General features: G+C 32.8%; 3 protein-coding genes across 3 annotated transcripts; 1 reads left to right on the top strand and 2 right to left on the bottom strand.

Moving 5' to 3' along the window:
* Positions 1–2,685: 2,685 nt before the first annotated feature.
* Positions 2,686–4,473, top strand: LOC117785846 (sodium channel protein 60E-like). Its single transcript, XM_034624098.1, has 2 exons — positions 2,686–3,107; positions 4,427–4,473. The coding sequence occupies exon 1, from the start codon at positions 2,686–2,688 to the stop codon at positions 3,034–3,036; it is 351 nt and encodes a 116-aa protein (XP_034479989.1). The 3' UTR covers positions 3,037–3,107; positions 4,427–4,473.
* Positions 4,474–9,254: 4,781 nt separating this feature from the next.
* LOC117783505 (transient receptor potential cation channel protein painless) lies at positions 9,255–18,157 on the bottom strand. The gene is made up of 5 exons (XM_034620922.1): positions 18,099–18,157; positions 13,314–13,565; positions 12,268–13,015; positions 10,708–11,924; positions 9,255–10,032 (listed from the first exon to the last, which is right to left on the bottom strand). The coding sequence occupies exons 2-5, from the start codon at positions 13,530–13,532 to the stop codon at positions 9,469–9,471; spliced, it is 2,748 nt and encodes a 915-aa protein (XP_034476813.1). The 5' UTR covers positions 13,533–13,565; positions 18,099–18,157; the 3' UTR covers positions 9,255–9,468.
* A 476-nt stretch (positions 18,158–18,633) lies between these two features.
* On the bottom strand, positions 18,634–19,648 carry LOC117783511. The gene is made up of 2 exons (XM_034620931.1): positions 18,916–19,648; positions 18,634–18,813 (listed from the first exon to the last, which is right to left on the bottom strand). Exons 1-2 carry the CDS (start codon positions 19,591–19,593, stop codon positions 18,703–18,705), a joined length of 789 nt encoding a protein of 262 aa, XP_034476822.1. The 5' UTR covers positions 19,594–19,648; the 3' UTR covers positions 18,634–18,702.
* Positions 19,649–21,068: the final 1,420 nt, after the last annotated feature.

Here is a 21,068-nt window from a genome sequence, read left to right as displayed (position 1 = left end):
CAAAATAGCAAATCTTACAACTTTGTTTTAAGTTCTCTTCTCGCCGCCACCAGCTCACTCATATATAGTATCTATATATCTATATATATATATATTTAAAGTCGTCTTTTTAACTAGTTTCAACATCCCAAACTCGCTCCTCATTAAAAAGCAAAGCAATACAAATTAAATTCAAACAATCTATGCCAAAAAAACCAAAAAATAAAAATATATACTATATACTACTTAATTCTCATTTGCTGCAATATGCTCAACTAAAATCTATCTGCAGTTCTTAATTAAATTTAAAAATAAATAAAATACATCTCAGTAAACTGATATCATTTGTAAGTAGAGGCCTATCCAAAAGTAACTCTCTGAAATCAATACTGATTAGACACTGAATGCGTAATTTTTGTTGATTATCTTCTAAGTTGCTAACTAACTTAGTCGCTGCTTGCCCTTTAAGATCTATCACGATTATCATTGTACCTTTTATAGTTTGCATTCCTCTTAATATAGCAACATTGCATATTACTCAATATTACACAGACAAAAAAGATCGGCTTCTAAAATCAAAAATTATTCGACTCAAATAGTTAATTTCTAAAATATACAAATAACCACATAAATAGAAAAAAATAAATGATCTAAGAATTTAGCTAGTTTCTATACCAAATATATCGGATCTCTTTAAAAAATGTAATATTAAAAACTGTTGTCAAATATTTTCTATATAAACAAATTTCTGAACTTCTTTTAATAGAATTTTGATAAACAACGCTACAAAATGCAAACAAATAATTCGATAAATCTTAACAGCAATCTTTTAAGGTATTAAATATTCGCTTAAAATATTGCTGATTTGGAAAATTTCCCATCTTAAAACACACATAATACATATATATACACTTATGTATGCGTATTACAAGTATATTCAAATGTGCAGCTTCTTAAATTTAACAGCCTTTTTTTGTAATGTTCTATAACAAATTTTCGTCGAAAAATTGCAGAGCCTACATAAATTTATATGTATTTTATCGTACAGAAAAATTGATCCAAGTATCTTTCTATCTGTGTTACTTATTAACTTACATACTACAATCTACAAATCTCGCTATCAATGAAGAACAAAATATTATGTTTTGTGATTTATTATGATTTGTATTATCTATTATCTATGATCTATATTATCTATATCATTAGCGGTAGCATATTTGTGGAAGCGCCTAGAGCAAGTCGTCGCCGAAGCTTTTATAATTTCTTTTTGCGTCATCAGGATGCTGTCGATGACAGTTTAACCTCACCTTCAGTACATAGAAAAAGTAATTATTGACAAGTGCCTCTAAATCCACCAACAGCCACAAAAAAAAAACTCATTACAAACTAAAATCACTATCGATATTGTATGATGTAAATACTTTTGTACAAAACTAGTTCACAGAATCACAATTAACGTCCATAGACTGCACCATCGATTAATCAAAATATATTCATTAATTGCATAACACATTTATGTATATATTTACATATATTATCATAATCGTGCGGCTTTATCTCGTTCTCAATCTTTATATTTCGCTCTTTCTCGATCTGAATCAATCTCGTTGCTTTTGCTAAGCCACCAAACATTCTTTTTGTACAGACACTCTCAATTTGTTAATCGTAATCTTTTAATTCATGACATATTCTTTTAAGTATACTCTATTAATCGCAACTATTTCATAATAGTCGGATCCTTGACTATAAGATACCCGGTACTCTATGAAAATATACGTGAGGTATATTTATAAATATTTAAGTCGAACTGTATGTATGCATTTAGTTTTAATGCTTTTTAAATCAGTTGGGATAATGGATAATGATAAAAGGGAATGCACAGCACTTAAATTTATGGTTAAAACAGCCATAAATATTTATATTATCTTTATTTGATATTGATGAAAAAAACTCTTAAGTTCTTTGGAATAGTACGTCTCTGCAGGAGAATTCTTAAGTTTCTAGCTATTATAGCGTAAGATTTAGCCGATTTTAATAGACTTTCGGGGAGGCATAGGAATAAAAAAAATTATTTTAAAATCATAATAATCTACAAAGGTTTCTGTAAAGTCTGTGTGTTATATTTAGTGAGTCTAGCTCTTATAGTCCTTGAGATACATACATAAGTGCATTATGGCGGAACTAATGTCGATTTCGCCTTAGAAATTTACAAAATTAGCCCAAAAATTTAAAATATTTAAAAGAACTCTTTAAATTCATTAAGTTATCGACATAAAATTAAAAAATATTAACATCAGAAACAATATTAAAGAATGTTTCTCAATTATATTATGTATCTTTTCGTGAATATATAAACTATATTTTCTGAATTGACTTCAACGAGTACCGGGTATAATTTATGAACTTTAAGCTCTGTCACAAAACCTTAATATATGTAATTTGTATTTAATGTTAATCACGATCCTAAGACACTAATGCGTGCAATTCCACCTACAACTACAGCTGCAATAAACACCAACAACACAACAATCTCAACCTCAACATCCTCCACATCCGCCTCTGTCGCTGCCTCTGCTTCTGCCTCCGCCTCCGCCTCCGCCTCTGTCGCTGCTGCAGCCTCTGCTGTTAACCTGCAACTGCTGGCGGCGAGTTTTATTCGCAACCGTCGCAGCGCGAGCAGGCAACAGCGGAACGGAGCGCTATCGCATGGACGACTGCAGTCAATCTTCAACAAACAATAGTTGCTTGGAGAAATCAAAGCCACCGCAAATACGCATTAGCGCTGGCTCCTCCGAGAGTGCCACCATGGATACGTTCCTCATGCCCACGGTGCAGATAATGGTCGATAGTCCCAAGGAGCCGCCACGCGGCGACTTCAGCCTGGACAGTGGCTCAATTCTCCCAAGCATCGATGTGGATGCTCCCATTGATGTCAATGTGCAGGGCGATACATCGCAAGTGTTCTACGACTATAATCCCGAGTCCAATCTTGATAATACAACTGACAATGTTACAACTGCAACGGATGCAACGCCAACTGAAGATCAGCAGAGATGACCTTCAGTCACTGTGGGAACGGAGTTGGATCAGCAGCCTAAACAGGAGCAGGAGCAGCACAACAAGAGCAGGTAATCCAATTTTCCTTACTACTTCCCCTTGAAAGTTTTCCAAAAACTTTGACCTATCATAATTTCATCAAAAATTAACCGATTTTCAAGCGGAATGTCTTTTTGATCATGATTTGGCCTCCTTATTGATTCTGCATTTAAATTTTTATCAGCTAAAAAATTTGATATTTTTGCGACTCTAAGCCACCTATCATCCAATTCTGCATACTACTTCCCCTTGACATTTTTTCAAAAACTTTGATCTCTCATAACTTCATCAAAAATTAACCGATTTTCAAGCGGAATGTCATTTTGATCATGATTTGGCCTCTAAATTGATGCTACATTAAAATTTGTATCATCTAGAAAATTTGATATTTTTTCGATCCGAAGCCATTTATCATCCAATTTTCCATACCTACCCCTTGATTTTTTTTTCAATAACTTTGATCTCTCATAACTTCATCAAATATTAACCGATTTTCAAGCGGAATGTCATTTTGATCATGATTTGGCCTCTAAATTGATTCTGCATTTAAATTTTTACCGGCTAAAAAATTTGATATTTTTTCGATCCGAAGCCATTTATCATCCAATTTTCCATACCTACCCCTTGACATTTTTTCAAAAACTTTGATCTCTCATAACTTCATCAAAAATTAACCGATTTTCAAGCGGAATGTCATTTTGATCATGATTTGGCCTCTAAATTGATTCTGCATTTAAATTTTAATCATCTAGAAAATTTGATATTTTTTCGATCCGAAGCCATTTATCATCCAATTTTCCATACCTACCCCTTGACATTTTTTCAAAAACTTTGATCTCTCATAACTTCATCAAAAATTAACCGATTTTCAAGCGGAATGTCATTTTGATCATGATTTGGCCTCTAAATTGATTCTGCATTTAAATTTTAATCATCTAGAAAATTTGATATTTTTTCGATCCGAAGCCCTTTATCATCCAATTTTCCTTGACATTTTTTCAAAAACTTTGACCTCTCATAACTTCATCAAAAATTAACCGATTTTCAAGCGGAATGTCATTTTGATCATGATTTGGCCTCTAAATTGATTCCGCATTTAAATTTTAATCATCTAGAAAATTTGATATTTTTTCGATCCGAAGCCCTTTATCATCCAATTTTCCATACCTACCCCTTGACATTTTTTCAAAAACTTTGATCTCTCATAACTTCATCAAAAATTAACCGATTTTCAAGCGGAATGTCATTTTGATCATGAATTGATTCAACATTTAAATTTTATTTATTTATTTATTTGTCGACCTTCATGCGTATTTGATACTCTTTTTCTAATCTGCTGATATTTTTTTAGGGAATCCAAGAGCAATACGAGCAGCAGCAGCAGTTGCAGCAGCAACGACAGCAACAGTTGCTGCGGTAGCAGCAGCAGCAGCAGCACCTCATCAGCTAGCCAGTCAACAGGAGTCGGCGGGAAGCGCCCAAGTTGACAACCTTCAGTCTGAGAGAAGTTCGGAAGCGTATCTATAGTCGGGGTCATCTATTTGCCCCTTTGTTATTATAGTCGTTTGACTATACAAGTATCTATATAAATATACCTATATATATACAAATACTAGTCGCTTTATAAGATACTTAAATGGAACTATCCAATGTTTATATAAGTATATATATGTATATCCGTTAAATGCTGATTTGGTAACAGTACGCTGTGCGTCCAGCCAAGTCGATTTTAGCATATAGCTTAACTTAGTTTAGTCATAGTCTCTAGTTTAGTTCTAGTTATAGTTTACGAAATCAATATAAACTCTGTGTTAACAAAACCGTGCATTAAATCGTACAGTGCGTACACGTTGTAATACTCAAAACTAATCAAAACAACAAAAAAAACAACAACAAATGAATACACTAACATTAACATTAATATAAATATAAAATTGATATAATATAGAGTATATACATACATATATGATATATATAATTACTAACTAATCGGTTGGTAATTTCGTTTAGTCGTCAATCAATCAATCAGTCTATATATATACATATATATATATATATCGGCCGATTTCGAAGATATTTTGAAGGTTGTTTTTAATTATACAATACAATAAAAATACAATACATAATTACATAGTATAATATATACATAAAAACATAATGTAACTAACAAAAAATCGCGGCGTAGACTTGATTAATAGAATTTCATTTTCTTTAATGCAATATATAACTCTATATATTTTGTACATATGCCAAAGGAAGTATTTTAAACTAAACAACAAATAAAAGCTACATAACTAATCATAGCATAATTAAAAATAAAAACAATATAAAACATTAACATACCTTATGTATAAATTAGTTAGCAACGATTGTATAAAATATTTAAGAGAGGTTTTTCTTTTTTGTTGAAATACTACAATAATTAACTAGATTATATTCTATGCGTACCGATTGTTCAAGTACAAAAAGCAAAGTATTACAAAAAACAGTAGATTTCAAATACTTTTCCTCGCCTCACTCTCATATCTTCTCAAAAACCACAAAAAACTAAAGCCAAAAAAAACCAACACAAACAACAAGTCAAGTGATTAAACATTCCAAAACAAAAGCAATTAAATCGTATAATAGCTAAGGACACCCAATCGGGTTATATGTATAATTATTTGTACGCAAAAAAACCAAAAACTTAAAATACTGAAAATGTTATCGTTATTATTCTGAAATAATACCTACGAAGACCGCAGTCCTACCTAAAAGCAATGTGCATTGACAACTTTTATTATTACGTATACTTAATATTTAATTAATGATCTTAACGCTATATCGAATACTTACCATAGACATACTTCATACAAAAAGTCTTTATTTATTAAGTCTAACTAAAGTGAAATCAAAATTTTTGGCATTAATGATCTTCTATACAAAGCTTCCACGAACATTAACATTAACATTAACATTAACATTAACATTAACATTAATTAAATATATACATCTTATACCTATACTAACTAGATTTGTATTGACATCTATTTTAGGCCTTCGTCAAAGTTTCAAAGAAACTTATTTTAAATGTTGTTTTCTACTATACACGCATATTCTGTGAGATTGATAATTAATCAGATTTAAGTTGCAACATCGAACAGGATAACGGATGACAGATAACTGATAACAGACAACTGATAACTGATAACAGTGCAGCGCACACTTTTACACTTTGACTCGAACTTTCTTAACTTAACAACAACAACAGACAATCAGACAGCGATTGATATAAAAATTGAAATTATGGTACCAATTAAATCGTTATCTCCAAATACAAATACAAATACAAAATAAAACGTACACACTTGTGATTTTAACTGCAATTTTTACACAAGACAACTTAAGATCATAACTTTTAATTAGAATTGTTAACAAATTGATAAATGAATAATTAAATGAAATGAAATAAAAATAAATAAGATTAACAAATAACAATTTAAACAGAAACCAGAAACCAAACACTCGTCAATTAAGTGATATTTATAATTGGTACATAGGCATAAAAATGAAAACAATTGCAAGGATTAAATATATACATAAATTAACATACATACATACATACCCTTATATTACGTACTAATTACGTAGAATTTACAATAGAACTTTGTACATAAACAAAATAATAAGAATAACATAGCCATTGAAACCAATTCAAACATCAAATGAAAACAAACTTTAAACCGATTAAAAACAAAATAAAATGAAAACTTGTAAAAAAAACAAGCTTTAATTTAAATTATCTTTAAAAATAATCGCTTATAAAAAGAAATGTTCTTCATTTGTTTAGTATTATCAATACATTTTTAGATAAGCCCAGAGAAAACAACACAACATTTTATTTAGTCATAGAGTATAACGACAATAAAACGAATAGGCATATTAATTATTAATTAATAAATTAATTTAATACAACCTGAGCCAGGGGCCAGAGCTTGAACAACAACCAACAAAAACAAATTAACAAATTAACATAGGAAATGAAACAAAGTAATCCCATGAAGCAGGCCACGAATATATATATATAGTAATAAAATGCTTTTATCCAAAACCCCAGCAATTTTAGTACTAGTCCAATTTAAAAAAACAAACTTATAATTAATAACTAAACAATGTACCAAACTGCAACAACAACCACAGCAACAACAACAACAACAACCACAAACCGAAACAGTTCTATGCATTTAACATAGCTCATAGCACCGCAGTGCAACAGACCGAATCGGTTCTAAATATATAAATAAATAATTCAACATCAAATACATATACAAAATTTCAATACTATAAATTCACCTATGCCCCAATTACCGACCCCTATTTATTCCCAAAATTTTTAGTTTACCACTCAAATTACAGCTTTAGAAAAAAAAGAAAGAAAGCATTTCAAAGAATATATTTGTTTTTTTTTTTTGACAAATTTCAAAAGGCATTAAAATTTCAAAATGTTTTTGTTTTATACGACTATTTTGTATTATTATAAGAGCATTTATTTTAGTTATCAAATTGCAAAATTCTTTTAAGCATATCGAAATTCATTAATTTTTTATTCTGTTTTTCAATTTTGAGAGCTCATTATATTGGCAAATTTTTGAATAGATAAATTTTGAAAATGTTGACTTATTAAATGAATTCTTGCTTACTAGGGAACTTTTTTAAAATCTTTTTAAAAAATTATTGTAAATATTAAATTGCTTAACATATATTGAATCGTTCTTAAGTTATGTTGCAAAATTTATATTTTTCCATTTATATTAATGAAAATGTTCCCAATGTAAGCCGTTAATCGGGGCATAGGTGTACACTTAAAATAAACAGAAGTTAATAATAGATAAATGTGTACATACTGATATCTTTAATACAGTTATAGTACAGTTACAGCTGGTTTGATTAGGCATGCCTTACCAAATAAAAAACACACACGATTTTATTTGTTGTAAATTAAGGCGTTGAGGTTCAAGAAAAAAGTTAACGTTTCATATATCAAACACAAAAAAATAAAAGGAAAACAAATACAAAATATATATATAAATATGATTAATAACATTTGATATTTAATAATATCAAATAGGCAAAGCATACAAATTGTTTAACATGCTCTGAGAACAATGTCAATTATTTTAATTTGCCGTTACAACAATATGAACAAAAACCAAAAAACAAACAAACAAAATGCTGTAAAGTGACAGGTTTTTGATATTAGAAATGCGTTTTTAGTCGTCCTAAGCATAATCAAATATTTAATAATTAACTGCATAGCTTAAAATTAAAATCAATTATAAAACAAAATTTTAAATCAATCATAGCTGCGCTCAACTTTCAAGGGATCCAAATCAAATCAAACAGCTTTTAGAAAAAATTCCATTTGCATATATTTTTGAAAATTAGTTAGCGAACTTCATTATTATAATATTTATTAAAATGACGCATAAATTTTTGTATATTTCATTTATTTTGACATCAATCATTTGATTTAATTGGCCTCGTTAGCCGTTAGCCAATTCGTTAGGCCATAAAATTGATTTGATTTGATCCAATCCCCAGTTATAAAACATAACATAATGATAATAAGTATATTTAGTCACATAATGAACCGAATCATATCAAATCAAACAAAAAACCATTAAGAAAAAGAATAGAAAAAACGTAAATCTAACATTTGAAATTAAATATTTACTCGGGTATAAAATGGTACAGTTTATACAATATTTACTGTCTAAATATTATATAACCATTATACTTGTACTACTTATACTTATACGTATACTTATCGAAAGTCAAGAAATTATTAACTGATGTCAAACCAAACCAATTTTAATCTGAAACTACAAAATTTGAAATTCAACATTGTTTGCATAACTGAGGCCAGTGTGCACACACACACACAAACACATACTCAGCAATCTGTGTGCGTGTGAAAATGATAAATGAAAGATACATATATTATATATAGTATATTTATATAATTAAAGAACCAGAAAATTTGTTGAAAATAGGCGAACATAATTAATTACAGTGAAAAGGCGACAACAACAACAACAACAACAACAAATAGCAGACAACAAATTGTTTTTGTTTATCAGTTTGAATTGTATATAAGTATATAGTATATATATATATATATATATTGAAAAGATCATAACTACTATTATAATAGTGATTATTTCAGTTATTCAGTTTATAACTCATAAGGGTTTTGTTAAATTTAATTATATTTATATATTCGTATGTTAATAAAACAATTTCTGACTACAAGATAATGGATTGATTAACATAAAAATAGGACGAATCGGGTAACACTGCAAAAAACTACGAGTAAATGCGGAGTCCTTAAATACTGTTGATATGTGGGAACAGTTAATTTCTCTCCTGATGGAGCAACAGTAAAACTTGTTCCAATTTCTGTTCCATCTGCTGGAGACGCCTCTCGGTGATCTGTTCCCGCTGACGCTTCAGTTCTGCATTCGACTTCTGATCGATAACAGCGAGTGCCAACTTAACAGTTCTGTTATCGATCTGGGAACACTTATCACTGAACAGGGAACAGCAGCAGGGCAGCAATTTCAATGGCGGATCGAGCAGTTTCTTCTGCTGCTCCGATTTGGCATTTGTGGCCAATGGTTGGAAACTGGCCATGTTTATCTTCTTGCTCTTGCCATTTCCATTGCTCAGCTCCTTCAGCTCGTAGACATCCATCATGGGAATCAACACCTTGTTGCCATCGTTGGGCAGTATGGAAATCTGGCGCACAGACATATAGTTGGGATATATGTTCATCAATCGCTGGCAAATCGTGCGGAAGGGTTGACTGTTGACTATGAATCCAGTGCGTCCATTTCGACCGGTCAACACTTGTTCATAGCGCATCAAGGTGTTGGTCCGACAGATGGCGCCATTCAGCTCCGCCTGGGCTTTGATGGCCTGTGAAAAGGATGAGTAAAAATTAGGAGTATTTTATTTTTAGTTTTTATTATTTATAATTTAGAATTTTTAGCAACCTAATTTTTGGTATTTTTGGTATTTATTTGTGCGGTATATAATTTTCAGTATTCTAGCATTTTTGTTTTGTAGTTTTCGGTAGTTATTTTCGAAAAATAAAATGTCTATGCTAATGAAACTAAGTTTTATTAATATCAGCATTACTTTGTTATTTTAATTAGAAAGCATAACCTTATAATTTATTTTTTCAAAATAAAAAGAAATTTTCATTATTATTACTTTTGTTTAATGCCGAATGAAAATAACATTAACTATCATTACATTTTTAAATTATAGTAAAATTAAATTTTGTACCATTAAATTTTTTAATGATAGTAAAATGTTGCTTTTATTATGATTACTTTTTTTATGATAATGAAAATTAATTATTTTTTTATTATAACACTTTTTCCAATGATAGTGAACTGTGATAATTATTATGATTACTTTTCATTGATATTAAAACTTAATTTTTATTGAAATCAATTTTTGTAATGAGATAATGAAATGATATTTTCATTATGATAGGTATTTCTTTCAATCGAATTGAAAAGGGATGATAATATAATTCTGAAGAGTAAGTATAGTGTCATTAGGTTATTTTAGCCGCCAACTCACCTGTGTATCGGAAACAGCCAGACCATTGAGCAGATTGAAGAGTACAATTGTCATGAAGAAGACAAAGAGCAGGAAGATCAGATAAGTGGGAACGCTATCGAATTTAATATCTCCAGCATCGAATTCACCCGTCAACATGACGATGGTCTTGATCAAAGCCTCAATGGGAACCGAGAAGGAGTTAAAGTGACCATCCTCTGAAGATGCCGCAGCTTCCTGCATTTTGGACTTGCCAAAGAGTATGTAGAAACACAAGCTGAAGGTGAGCACAAAGATGGAGTAGAGGGCAAAGCTCTTGATGAAACTGCTGGACACAGCACGCAACATGAGCATGTGCGTCGAGATGGAGAGAACGGGAAGGGAACCCACAAGCAGACAGAATTCCACGGCCACCAAAAGTACAGTCAACACGGCCAGAACACGTTGAGGTTCCTCTTCAAAACTGGACTGCAGGCAGGTGAGAATTGAAAAGATAATGAGCGCCAATTCCATGAGATTTGTCACCGAGAAGAAGTACAACACTGGCGACATGACAAACTGAATAATCTCCCGAATAATGAGGTAGACAATGCCAATCCAGGAGCACAGTCCAAAAAGTGCAGACAAAGCCTTGTGATCACTCTCATGGAATTTGAGAAGAGTGTGACCAATGATCGAGATGGTGAAAAGCGTGTAGAGCAGAAAATTCAGATAGAAGATGACGGATAGGCGATGCCACTTGAGGAAGAGGAAGCTGGAGATCAGTGGATGCTGCAGCAGATGACGCAGCTCCTTGGACTCGGCTATGTGGGCAATGGGTGTCATCTCGTCCTGCAGCTTTTTACTCGATTGCAATCCTTGGCCCGGTTTCTCCTGGCGCATCAGATTCATATAATTCATAATAATCTCAAAGGTCTGTACACCTGGTTTCTGTTGATTTGTGGTCACACAGGAGTCAAAGTGCTGCTCCAGCAACTCTGGCGGCATGTCCTGGATGGGCAGCTCCTGGAACTTGCTCTTGGCTCCAATGTATGCGCCATGATGGAGCAATGTCTGTGCCGCCTTCGTGTTGCGATACTTGACGGCGAAATGGAGTGGAACTTGGCCAGAGGGATCCGCCTCATTGATGTCGACGTGATCGCTGGAGAGCAGGAGCTCAAAGCAACGCTGATGGTCACAGAAATCATCCAGCGGTGGCTCCTCCAGCCTGCTGATCACTCTGGTGAGCAGGGAATCACCTGAAATAAGAATATGATTTAGTATTGTTACAGAGATATTATATTTTAAGGTTAAAAAAGTTAATGTACCAGGGGCATAGCCCCCTGCTCGCTTCGCTTGTCTACTCTCGGTTCGGTATGCTTGTAAAAATGAGGAACACTTTTTATATTCTCTTCCTGACTAAATTATAGCAATATACAAATAAATAAGCACAAAAATGGCGAGCGTGAAAGGGACCGACGAGCGAATCGAGCAGGGGGTAAAGCGCCCTAAAACATTTTTTGTAAATAAATCGTATCTTGCCGCTTATGATTCAGCAACAGCTGATTTTCTTTATATAAATATTTTTATATTTTTACCTACCTGGCGATATTTTGAGCTCTGGGTGTTGAAGTAGTTTCTCCAATGCCTGCCAGTTTCCCCAGATGATGGAGAGCTCTATGGGTAAAGTTGCCTCTCCTGGATGCTTCTTGTTGATGTTGATGCCCGTGTTGAGAATCGCCTCAAAGGCGCGTTGTTTTCCCCGCTTGATGGACTCCTGGAGCAGTGGCATATACTGCTCCTGCGTCATATTCCGCAGATTATCCTTGTCGCTGATGTTGAGCTGATGCTCCGCCAGCAGCTGCTCGAATTGTGACTCCTCACCATCTCTGAGTTGTCGCATTAGACGCTCACAGTCGATCTCTCCTTCCCCGGTGGTATCTCTTTGTTGTGGCAGCTGCATTTCCGGAAATTGTTGTTGCAACAACTGACGCACTTCTCCATTCCGATAACTATCGATATCTAGTTTGGGCTGAGCCAAAAACAAAAGCACCAGCTCCTGTTTGGCAGCCTTAATCTTGTTGTTCTTTAGCACATAATGCAGTGGTGTCATCTCCCTCTGATCCACCGCATTGGGAGAGGCGCCATATTCGAGGAGACTCTGCATACAGGCACGCACCTCATCCACATTATCCGCGGTGAGATTCTTGGCCAGTGAATTGAGTGGCGTCAACTGTCCATATTTGCGATCTACTTGGACGCCAGGACGACGCAGGAGCACCTCCAGATTGCGAGGATCCCTCGAGTCGGCGGCATAATTAATCGCAGCCTTGTTGTCTTTTTGATTGATCTGCAAGGGAAAATTTTAATTCAATACATTAATAAATTAGTTCATATTTTTTATATAATATTATTTGATTCATAAATAGATTGCTTAAATCAGGTTTTTCATACTAATCTGACGCCTTTGCAATTCAAATTTCGCAAAACGCCGTTTCATTTCAACCTCTTAGGTCTTATGGCTTGGGCTGTGAAATGATCAGTCAGTGAGTGAGTGAGTGAGTGAGTGAGTGATTGAGGACGAAGATTTTTTGTTCATTTTTTATTTTTTTCATTTGTCTTTTTTTTTATATTTATTATTTACTCACATAATTCACATGAGAGCCATGATCCAGGCAGGCTTCAATGAATTCCGCACATCCTGCTGTGGAGAGTGCTTTCTGATAAATACTTGTGTGTCTCTCATCCTGCAGATTTGGCTGTGCTCCTTTGTCCAGTGCATCGTGGAATTCACGTATGTCCTTTTTAGCCAGCGCCAAACTCAGCTGTGCTTGAGGATCACTAAAACCACATCCGTTTAGATCCATCTTTCTAATATTTCCGATGAAGGATGACCAGCTCTAAAAATGTAAGATATAGATGCGAGAATATAGATATGAGTATAAAGTGAAGAGATCAACGTAGATATGCATAAAAAATAGCTGCAGATAAAAATCTTAGTTTAAAAATTATTTAAAAGATTTTTTTAACTTAACTTTATGGATTTTTTCGACTTACTTTATTAAATATATTTGAAATAGAAGTACGACTGAAATGTTTTCTGTTTACTGGTACACTTTAAGATACATTTATGTAAATTCCAAATTTATTTCTGTAGCTAAGTAAATACTTTAAAATTCTTTAAAGCTTGCATAACAAATGTTAATGAAATGCTTAGAGAAACCCGCATTGTTCCTATGCTTAAGACGTAATATTTTTAGTTTATCTTCCGAAGATGAGGGAAAACCTTGTAGAATATTTTTTTTTTTGGGAAACAAAGCAATATTTTTTTTTTGCTAAATTATGTAGACTAGACAATTGACAAACACTTCATGGTACGATGATTTCTACAAGCTTCCCTTCTGTAAGCTGAAGTTGGGCTTTAAGCCAAGTGTTGATGCTTTGACCATTTGTTGAGCTGGTCAAGAGCTGTCAGTTGCTGAAAGCTGTCTTACAGGTTTTCTATACAAATCTCATAATTAATGTACATGCTGTGGTAATTAAAGAAAGCGTTTTAAGTGCTTTTTGTGGTACAATCATAAGTATGTTATTCAATGGTAACAATTGAACCACAACCAGAGTCAGAAGGGGCTTCAATTGTGGTCTTCAAAGTGGGCGGATCACTTAACCTTGTGATCACTTTTCAAACTGTGAGTCAGCTCTGAATTTTCGACTTGATATCAGATTTAACAATCATAAAGAATAATCATAAAATAATCGACATATCAATATCAATTAGCAATCAATTTGTTACGCTTTACGGTTTCAAATTTTAGCGCTCAGAGGCTTCAAATTGAAAGATACGACACTATAATTTCAAGTCGGCTTCTTTTGTGCGGATTCTCAGCTTCCAGCGTCGAAGATGGAGTTGAAAACAAAGTCGAAATTAAAGAGTCGTCTATTTTGAAGCTTGAAATGTGTGAGAAATCGTCTAATCACACATACGATTTAAGCTAATTTGAATATTCCACAGCTGCTGTGTTTTTAAAAATCGATTCTTATATTTAAAATGCCAGATTTGCATCAATTGAATAAAGAAATAAATGTAAAAACTGTGCTGAAAACAAATGCATAATTTTAGAAAGATATTTGAAAGAACTATGAACTCAAAAATGTAATGGAATTTCGTAATTTTACAGCAAATTTTAATAGCTTAGGAATACATTCCGCACATATATTCAATAGCCACAAAAATCTGTGCAATAAACTGCAATATCCGCAGTACGAGTAAATGCGAATGTTATTGAGAATGGAGAATTGCACAGGGGAATTGCATATGAAATAGCTTGCCAAACCCGTTCATCGAGTTTTCGAGTTTTTCCTTGCAGATTTCTGCAAACCCAGCAACAACAAAAATGCAACACTAAAGTTAAAAAGTTAAAAAAAAGAAGTTAATTATTACAACACTCGTAGGAAGTTTTGCGCAACTTTTTTTTCGAGTTGAGTGTATGACAAGTTTATTGCACGGATCGCATAAAACTTTATGTTTGTCAGCAGTTTTTCAACAGTTTTTTTTTGTATGTTTGGTTTGAAATACGTGACGAGTTGTCTTAGAGGCGTGACAGCAAATTCGGTCATCGTGATACACAAAAGATACAAGATACAAGATACAGAAGCGATCTTAATTGTTTGTGTATAACAAGTTTATCGGCAACTGCGCTCGATGTTTATTTAATTTATGGCCATTTTTATGCACTCTTTGCACAAAATACAACGCATTTTTTCGCTTTGTTTACTTTCTACATTAAAAAAATGAAACAATTGCATTAGAAGCTGTGGAAGTCTATAAACAAACATGAAAGTTCTGGGAATTTAATACACTCAGAGAAAAGTTCTCTTTGTTTTAAAATTGAACATAATAATGAAAAATAATATGAAACATATGTTTTTAAATTTGTTGCAATTTTCGACTGACTGTTATTTTATATTAAAATATTTATCGCATTAATAGTTTTAAATACTTTTCTTTGTGATTTTCTTTATTCATACAAAGTCTGAGACTTAAAAATATATTTTTAGTTAAATAAAACTTTATTTTACTTATTTTTATGACCAATAATATTTAAAGGCATCATTAAATCTGCCTGCATTTTTACTAAACATTTTTTCGCTGTGTGTAAACAATCTGCCGGCGTTTTTCCAAAACCCTCGAAATCTTGAGACGCTTGTGTCTTAATTTGATCAAGTTCACAATTAGCTGGTAGTTTTGTTAAAAAACACATTGCCCGAGTAACGCAGCTTGTCTTTTCAGCATTTTTTTGTTTTTTTTTTTTATCAGCGCCGAAATTGTCATCATAAAAAAACGTCATAATTAAGATGGATGTGAGTGGAGATGGGGATGTGAATGTGAATGTGGATGTGGATTTGAAGCATGACTTCATGCTGAACTGAGCAAAAAATTTCATTTGTACAGAAGAAAAAGCACAAAATGTTTATATGAGGAAACATAATACAGATACAGATATACAGATACAGATACAGATACACACACATTTACACATGTCTGTGTTTAACTAAAGTGGATATATACAAGCTAACGAGTATATATGAATTGTATACTCAATGTGCACTTCATAAACAATTGGCTGGCCTACAATGTGGGGCAACAACAACAGCAAAATCGTTTACAATAACAAAAGCGAATGTGTAGGGGGAGAGAGGGAGGGACTGAGGAGGGGTAGACAAACGAGTCAGTGCCCCGCACTTTCGATAATTTAGAATAATTAAATTTAACACACGCTCTATAGCTGGAAATGCTGAAAATGCACAACAAATTCTATCACTCTCCCTCTCACTTTTCTCTCTCTCTCTCCCACTTTCTGAAAACTAATTGTGTAATGAAAATAATAAGAATTCTTCTCAGTCTGCTTGGAATTAATCAACTGGGGTGTCAGAAACTAATAAAACATATAAATTACCTCACTAACAGACTTAATAACGTATACGTAATTTCTTTAAATATTAAAAAATAATAATCACATATTCCCTCTACAAATGACACAGTGGCAACTACGCCACTGTCTGCTTGATTCATTCATAAAACGTCAAATAAAACTTATTGGGCGGAGCCTATGCAAATAAACAAGACAACAAACAGAAGAGAGCAGGCAATTCCTAAAAAACCAGAGAGACTCACGATTTTAGCCTTAGGAACATATTAATAACAAATAATTGTAATAGAGTAATAAACATATGCAAATAAGGCAACTTATATGCATTATTAATGTACTTATAATTGCCACTCAATGTGGCAAGTAACGGAAACTCGACACTCCATAAGTTCATGGAAATGATAAGGTTTATTCCATAAGAAGTGATAAACCTATTTAAACGATGACTAGCACGCACAATATCGGAATTATTTTAAATTCCCCAAGATAACTTGGGTTCTCCTTTTATTTTTTGTTTCATATTAAAAAAGTTATTTAAATAAATTAATATTTAGGTTTTTCAAGTTATATTTTTTGTTATTTTTTTAACATATATTTTTTAAAGTTTAGTGCTTTTATTTATTGCTAAATATTCTTTTTTAATTTCCACAAGACTTTTCATGTAATTTTCACTTTAAAAAGTAAACTTATGATTTATAAATTTATTTTATTCTTTACTTTGTTGAGTCAAGTTCTATTTATTTTAGATGAGCTTAAGCCGAATAAACTTAGCTATCGTTAAATTTATAAATTTTAAAATCTTTTTATCAATTTATTTTTAAAAGTAAACTTAAAAGATTGTTGCCTTTTAAGTTTGCCTTTTAAGGCAGCAACAAGTGTTCATGTTTATTTCGTGTCTGCCCACAACAATCCAACAAGTTGAAGTGAATTTATATTTTGGAAAACATTTGCAGATGATGTCACTGATTCAAGTGTAGTTTTTTTAATATAAACTCAAATTCATTTAATCATTTGTCAAATTAATTTTTTTAATTATTTGCAAACGTCATTAAAACAAAGGAGTCTTTTTAACTGTGCAATTTTTTGTGCCGCTTTCTGCAGTTTTTTAACCTTGACGTTAAGGTTTTAAAACGTGTTTATTGTTTTTTTTCCTGTTACGGCTTTTTTTGTTGTTGTTGTTGCTGTTGTTGTTGTTGTGTAGGTCGTAAGTGCTGATCTTTGCAACTGCGGTTAATCATTTCATTATATTAATTCTGCATTACAAGCATGATTCACTTTAACTGCCATTAATTTAAATCTCTCCGCGCCAAGACTCATCGATATTGAATTTGGTCAAGATGAATTGCGTAGCATCACTTCATTTGCATAATTTATACGTGAATGATTCACACATGTATTAAATACTTTTTAAATCTTTCTTAATCACACAGTGTTTTCTTAAAACTAACTTTTTAAGGCGAAAATTACAAAATGGCGTTTGCTTTTCATTTGCTCAACACTCACGAAATGTTTCCGCGTAGACGAGATACAACTGCAGTCCGAAGAATCCAAAGACTAACTGATCAAGCAGCGGACAATCGCGTATCTCAACGGCTGTTGAGGGCCCCAAAACCAACTGCTTTAAATTGCACTGCTTGACATTTCTAATAAATTGCAAGCGCGCAAAAGTAGGCAATGTTTTCGAGCTCAGCGTGTATTTTACGCAAGCGCCCAAAAGCTGCAACGAAAAGGTCGACCAGCTGATTTTTAGCATAACTGAAGCGATAATTTAAATATAATTATGCAGATTATACTTATCTTAGCTCTATTTATTTTATTTTCACATTAATTTTAATAATATTTAGATAAATGTATTAATTATATTTGATTTTCATGCTCTTTCTAAGCGAATGCCTAAAAGTCTGCTACAAAAAGTTTGATTTGCAAACGCAAAAAAATGCAAACTTAGCAAAATTTATTAAAAAAAACCCATATAATTTTGGTTGTCTTGCATTTCTGGAACAACTCTGCATGATTTATAAATTAGTAGTCAAAAATCTACGGTCCAGCACATTTCATTTTGTATATTTTATTTGTTAATATTTATTTATATTTTTTTATTTCTAATTTACACAGGTGGACCCCAAGAGATGACTTCAAATGCGATTCCTTTCAGTGCATTAGCATCAATTTGATGGCTGGCCAGCGTGCTTAAAATGTTGATCACATTCTGAGATTTCTGTAAAGGCAAAATATGGTGAACATTTAAAAAATCGTATTATAACAGTCAATCACTTGTACAATTTTTTTCCCCCCTTTATTTAAATAAAGACACACTCACCATAGTTTTCTCTATAAGCGGCTTGAACTCATCACTTCGGAGTGCTTCGTAGAACTTGGGAAATACTTTTCCGCTTTTCAGTTTCTCATTGATCAGGTTAACGAAACGATCCCTCGGGAGATGCGTCAACAGTTCCTGGACAAAGCTAATAAAGCTGCCCAAATTGTAGTCGACTTTATTATTGTGCTGAGAATCGGGTAGAAAAACAATAACCACGCCATCTTGTAAACTGTTGCTAGAACTGGGATCGGTTAGAAAATAGCCGTATTCATGCTGGATCGAATTCTGTAGAGTCCATGGAGTGCCGAAGCGTTTATCAACCCTTAAGGTTGTACTCACGGCCGTTTCATTGAGATGCAGATAGTTGATAACCTCAATGACCTCGGGCAACATTTGAATGCGTTGCAGCAATTGCTTAAAATCCGAACTGCGTAGAAATTTGATCGCTTTGCGAAATCCCGAATCAACAATCAAATGCTCGGCGATCACCTCATCGATAACGGCAGTCGGTATCAGATCGATAAATTCATGCAAATCTTGCACTAATTCGGGAGAATAGGAGACTTGCACTTGTGGCCTCGTGGACATGTGATACCACCAGAGATTCCTTCTGCCTCCGGCCACCAGGGATGCACTGCAGCAAACCGCAATGCAACAAATCAACAACAACTTGGACATTTATACAGTTAACTTTCTCTCTTTTTCTCTGAAATGCACGCTCTCACGTCTCTTCGATCACTGTCGTCTCGGGTTTAAATAAATTTTGTTTAAGGCACAGACTGCTCACACACACACACGCACACACACAAACAACAGTCAGTGCTGCCAATTATTTAGAGAAAAATAGCTGTTTTTGGTGGAAAGACAGCTAACAAATAGCTGAGTTTGCGCAGAAAAATAGCTTAGAAAATAGTCAACCTTTTTTTAATAACGAACTAAATTAGAGTTGTTCCAAAAAATGTAAACCAACCGAAAACCGATTAATTTGTATTTCTGTAATACCTTTGTATATTTAGTTATCGAATTTTTATTATTGTTTTGTATATTACTTAGTTTAATATCTGATCTCGTGAGAGTTGTCCACTAATCCTGATATTTTCGCTTATAATCCTTAGGTATTTACAGCAAAATTGCATTTCTAGCAAACGAACTTTATAAACAACTAAAAGTAGCTATTAAATAGCTAAATTGGCAGCACTGACACACACACAACACATAAGCCTCATGCTTATCAGCTAAATTTAAGACGCCTGCAAGTGTCCGATGACTGTGTGTGTGTGTGTGTGTGTTTTCTTTTTGTATTCTCAGTTTGCTTTGTTTATGCCAAATGCCAGAAACTGAGAGTGAGCGCAAGTGAGAGAGAGAGAGAGAGAGAGACAGTCTACAGTGGATACATAAATTATTCGCACATCCTGCAGAAACATAAACAAAGCAAAATTTAATTTATTTATATATATGTATGTATTGAATGAAGAATAATATTTTATTAGCGATTTAAGTATTTTAAAATTTTGCAAAGAATGTAAGTAAATATCAATTAGAATAAACATATTCCGAGTTTGTTCGGTTGCTATTTAAGGTGTCAGAAGATTAAGATGACTCCCTCCTGAAATTGTTGAGGAATTAAGGAAATTACCATTTAAATAAATATTTAAAATTTTTATATTATTGAAAGGTATTTGAAAAACACAACTTGTTTGAAGTTTATTTGATTTTAAGAATTCCCTTCATCCTTCTTTCAGTTAAAATACATAAATTATTTCTTTTTTAATGAAAGTATGTACAATGTTTTTATTAAAAATTGTGTGTTAACATCAACTAATGGATAATCGCTTAGACTAGCTTATAAGTCTATAGTTTAAACTGAGACTAATATATTGATTGCACATTTCCGGCCCAAGACTTCTAATATTTATCACAATTCGCATCTGATAACTAAGAGATACGATGTAAGCTAAATACATGTAAATATATATTTAAAGTGGATTTTGGGGACTGAGGGAAATACATTGATGTGCCACCCCAAAGAGGCAGCTATTGCGTTATCAGTTGCAATTTCCCTCGAATTCTAATTTAAAACTTATCTATAAATATATATGTTCTTAATTCGACTTAAATTAGAACAAATAAAATTGCACCTTGTGGTTTGGCAA

The sequence above is a fragment of the Drosophila innubila genome (assembly GCF_004354385.1).
Source record: "Drosophila innubila isolate TH190305 chromosome 2R unlocalized genomic scaffold, UK_Dinn_1.0 1_C_2R, whole genome shotgun sequence".
NCBI lineage: Eukaryota > Metazoa > Arthropoda > Insecta > Diptera > Drosophilidae > Drosophila > Drosophila innubila.
The sequence above is the reverse complement of the archived record's forward strand: the minus strand, read 5'-3'. Positions and strand labels throughout refer to the sequence as shown.